The sequence below is a fragment of the Sipha flava genome, unplaced genomic scaffold, assembly GCF_003268045.1.
Source record: "Sipha flava isolate LNK unplaced genomic scaffold, YSA_version1 18176_pilon_pilon, whole genome shotgun sequence".
NCBI classification, from domain to species: domain Eukaryota; kingdom Metazoa; phylum Arthropoda; class Insecta; order Hemiptera; family Aphididae; genus Sipha; species Sipha flava.
The window spans coordinates 1-4,739 of NW_020272209.1; the positions used below are offsets into that span (position 1 = coordinate 1).

General features: G+C 27.8%; 2 protein-coding genes across 4 annotated transcripts; one reads left to right on the top strand and one right to left on the bottom strand.

Moving 5' to 3' along the window:
- Positions 1–12: 12 nt before the first annotated feature.
- Positions 13–627, top strand: LOC112680833 (general transcription factor II-I repeat domain-containing protein 2B-like). Its single transcript, XM_025551048.1, has one exon. It carries the CDS (start codon positions 13–15, stop codon positions 625–627), a length of 615 nt encoding a protein of 204 aa, XP_025406833.1.
- A 190-nt stretch (positions 628–817) lies between these two features.
- Positions 818–4,646, bottom strand: LOC112680832 (bumetanide-sensitive sodium-(potassium)-chloride cotransporter-like; the record flags this gene model as incomplete). 3 transcript variants are annotated; one of them, XM_025551045.1, is given in 12 exon segments in its annotated part: positions 818–957; positions 1,030–1,130; positions 1,199–1,381; positions 1,469–1,707; positions 2,261–2,472; positions 2,585–2,720; positions 2,788–2,909; positions 3,164–3,395; positions 3,647–3,841; positions 3,915–4,054; positions 4,122–4,236; positions 4,318–4,646. In XM_025551045.1, coding segments are annotated over 12 exon segments (1,812 nt in total). In that variant the 3' UTR covers positions 818–838.
- Between the last annotated feature and the right edge of the window lie 93 nt (positions 4,647–4,739).

Below are 4,739 nucleotides of genomic sequence, written 5' to 3' on the forward strand. Positions count from 1 at the left end.
TGTGCCAAAGATATGAAGTTTAATGATGTTATTGATCCTGTAGTACGCTGTATTAATTATATCCGAGCCAAAGCTCTTCATCGAAGACAATTCAGGGTTTTATTTGAAGAAGAAATCAATGAATTCGGTGAGTTACATTTGTATTGTGCTGTCCGCTGGTTATCTAAGGGTGAAATGCTGAAACATTTTTTTCTTTTGCGGAGAGAGGTCTTGCAATTTTTAGTAGAAAAGCAGGCAATGCCTGATGAGCGAGATTTACTTGAAAGTGAATCATGGTTATGCGATCTTGCGTTTTTAATAGATATTACACAGCACCTCAACATACTTAACCGGAAGCTGCAAGGAAAGGACTGTTCGTTACCAATAATGTTCAATTTGGTTTATGGATTTAAAGCGAAACTCTCCCTTTTTTTGACAAATTTGACTAGAAATAATATCGATCATTTTCCTACGCTTGTAGATATAAGAGGAAAACTAGAAAATACTTCACCTGACATCTCGAAATATCAAACACAAATTCAATTATTGTTGCAGTCTTTTGAGAACAGATTTCAGGATTTTGAGAAGGACAAAAATAATATTTTGTTTTTCATGAACCCGTTTTCAATCACTTACCGCGGCTCCTAAGGCTCTCTGGAGCCGCCCCTGACTATAAGTACACAGACAAAATATATAATTGGAATATTTTTTAATTTGGACACTAATTTGGACAGCTTATAAAAATATTAAATTAATTTCATTATCTACTGTCACAATTAATAACTAGTAGTAAATAGGAGTCATCTAATTTTAAATATTTTTAATAAGTTTAATAATAATTTGTTTATATATATATAATTTACTTGTTTTTTTCAGTGTTTAACTTTTCAATATCATATGTGACTCCAAATATTCGAAATTTACATTTTTTCCAAATGTCACATGACTTAAAAATATGCGCAACAATTAAAGCTAAACCTATAAAACATAACCAAATTATAAGCTATAAATATTTATATTAATTAATTTATATTCACTTAGTTAACACACCTCCATTGTTGAATAACCACCATATATCAACCGTCCCATTATTTCGTTTTTTAACGAATGAAAATTGGGACTCCTGAATTTTTATAAAGCAATCAAATACCCTATTTAAAATAATTTCAATATATTATGCTAAATGAAAAAAACTATCTGACTGTGTAATATTATTTACTCTGATTGAACTTCTTTCTCTTCACTGATTAACGGTTTATTGTGAAATTTTTCACTTTCACTGTACTGCATTTTTTTATTCATAGCCGATTTTCTGTTTTCAGAATTTTCAATTGTTGTATCACTTTTATTAGTCGACGGAAATCGAACGATGATTGTCGCAAGTCCATTAATGTTTGCTGTACTTTTAATACAATAATTAAATTATTACATAGAAATGTAAATTTGAAATTATTATATATATTATATAAAAAATATTAAAAATTTATACTTTATTGTATTTAAATAAGTCTGAATGTCTTCATCCACATAATCAAACCAGTTATTTTTATATCCAACAAGAATAATATTAGGCTTAAGAATACCATAACCACAACTATACATCATACGAACGCCGATATCTAAATGTATTCCATCAAGTACATTATATAAAGACTTGATCCCAGATTTTTTTAACCAATGTACTCCTTTCTTCACTAAGAGTTGTTTTTCTTCATATACTAAAGGCTCCTGTAAAAAGAGAGTTAATTTAAAGTTCAAATTCAATTAATTCAATTATACCTATGTCGTGGTCGTTATCACAACGACCACGGCACCCTTATCGACGTCCGCGAGGACGCGACCGAACCGGTTGGCCGTCGCCGGCGGCGGCGGACGGTTAACTCGGCGGGTTCAAAAAAGCTGATACACGGCGACGACGAGAACAGTTAACAACAGCTGGTTATAATTTTGTCCATAAAATTATATTAATTAATAAAGTGTAATTTTTCTCTTATTAAACAAAAGATTATTATTTAATATAATTTTAATTAACATTCACCTACACACCTACACCTATTCATAATTGATATTAAAATATATCAAAGTACTTTTTATACATTTAATATTATTATAGTTAAATTTTAAAATGATTACATATTATACATATTATGATATAATAAATATAATATTAATTATTGAATTCAAGAAAATTTCAAAACTGTTATTAATGTTTTATATTAACCTTAAATACATAGGTAATAGGTAATAGGTACATAATAAATAAATAAATAAATAAACTCACTTTGTTTACATTGATGCACATTTGTAAACCATTATTATTAGTAATTAAATGTGCCAAAGAAACTAGTTCTTTTCTTGATTCAGGATCTCCAGAAAGTACCATAATATTTGGTGCATAGTTTTTAACATGATACTGAACGGTATTGGCTTTGTACATATTATTTATAATAGTTTTGATTTGTTGTATTTGTTTTGAGGATCCCCAATTAATGTCTTTATTAATTTTTCATATATTGATTATACGTGAAAATATAATATATATATAATATTAATTAGTTTTAGTTGATCAGAGTTTGTCTTAGATATATAATGCTCAATTTCCTACCATCTTTTTTTTTAGCTGCAATCATGTATAAAAATCCTATCATGCATCCAACAACTATTGACATTGTTTTATCAATTAATATCATTATTGTTAAACAAATAATAGCACCTGCGAGACTTAGCCATTGGTTATACAACTAGATAATCACATTATTAATTAGTAATATTGTGTTAATTATATGAAAATTAGAGATTAATAAATACCTTATAAGAGGGTCTCCAACCTAAAGGTTTAAAGTATGCAACGTGAAATGTACACAAATTTAACAAGGCATATGCACACAGATAAATAGTCGAAATGAAAGAAGCAATCGCGTTTAGTTCACCTGTAAACAATATACATAGTAGTAATGAGTATCAATACCAACATAAAAAAGTGTTAAGACTTAAATTTTTATAGTTAAAAACATTATGTTATTTAATTATTTACTTATTCGTATAAATAATATAGCTATAATAAGTTAAAATTAGTTATTATGAGTCTACTACTTTAAATTAAAATAAAGAAAAAATAAGTTCAACATTTTATTTTTTCTTAAATGTATAATGCTTGGATAATAATTTTATTTGGTATACCTACCCATAAAAATGAATATCGATGATGTTAAAATAGCCAAAATATGAGCTCGATATGGTTCGTTTGATTTCCCATAACCTTTTGCCAAATACTTAAGAAATGGATAAATATTATCTTGACCCATTCTTTGTAATATTTTAGGAACAGCAATTAAAGAAGTTAAAGCTGTGCTTAACGTGGCACTGAAACAACCGAGGTATATGAGATATGGCCATAAAGAAATTGTCTGCATCAACTATATAAACATTAAAAAGAAAAAATATTTCATAACATATTTGGATTCGAGAATTACATAACACAGCAGTGATATTTTTATTTTAAATTGCATGAATAAAGTATTTAAAAATTTTATTTTTACAATTTGCTATACCGAGTTCTTACACATCCCTAACACAATATAATGTTTATCGTTAAGCCAGTAAATATACCTGTATATACATATATAGTTATAGTAAACGTTAAATTATTACACATAATTATTTTTACATTTGCATTGTGATATAATCCTTCAGAACAAACTCTTAACGAACAGTTCAAATAAAAATTGTTTGGAAGTTCATTTGGATAGCCACTTGCTTCCCTTAAGTGAACAGCACCAGGTACTATTACTAATATAACATATGAAGTTATTGTAATGGCGATCGACAAGAGAGTTCCCTTTGGTATAGAAGTACTTGGGTCCTAAAAATGTATCATAATACATAATAGTATTTTTGGTATATTATGAATATTATTATACTGTAGTTAAGCGTACCTTGAGATCTCCCGATATATTCGCACCGGCTTGTATGCCAGTGACAGATGGGAAAAAAATAGCAAAAATAGTAAAAAAAGACTGTTGACTGTTGTCCTGAATTCTATAATCTGAATACCAATTCTCTTTTAATGTTTTCACTGAAAAATAATGTGATAGTATGTAAACAAGTATTGTATAAAATATTATGTTATAAATTATTTTTACTGCTAAATCCAGTGAAGCCTGATGCAATATCAATATCAGAAGTTGGTCCGATAAATGATCCAATAATAATATCGAAAATTGCACCAACAATGAAAACTACTAACACATCTTGAATCTAAAATATTCATAATTTTAAAAATAATATTTACCATTACATTAAATTTCTAAAATGTTCATTAAATTAAATTTTACTAACTTTAGCTTCATCATCCATACCACCACAACATAATAAACCCAGGATAAATATTGTTATAAGCCCGGTAAGTATAAATGCGAAACTAGAGTCCAGTATATGTATATTGAATGATTCTAATAATGATCTTAATGATAAACAAAATCCAATTGTATTTAATGCAACTACAATGGTATTAGCTAATGCCAATAGAATTCCAATAGACGCTCCAATTTCTGGACCAATCGATCTAGAAATAATAAAATATAAGCCCCCTGATGGGAATTTAGTATATTAGAATATGTTTACGTTTAAATTATTTACTAAATAATAGTAAAACAATATAGCTTAAAACATACAGTAATTTCCGTACTACATAAAAAAGTTCATTGTTTAAATCAAGGGTGCCCAATTTATTTTGGAAGCGGGCTATAATTGCAATTACA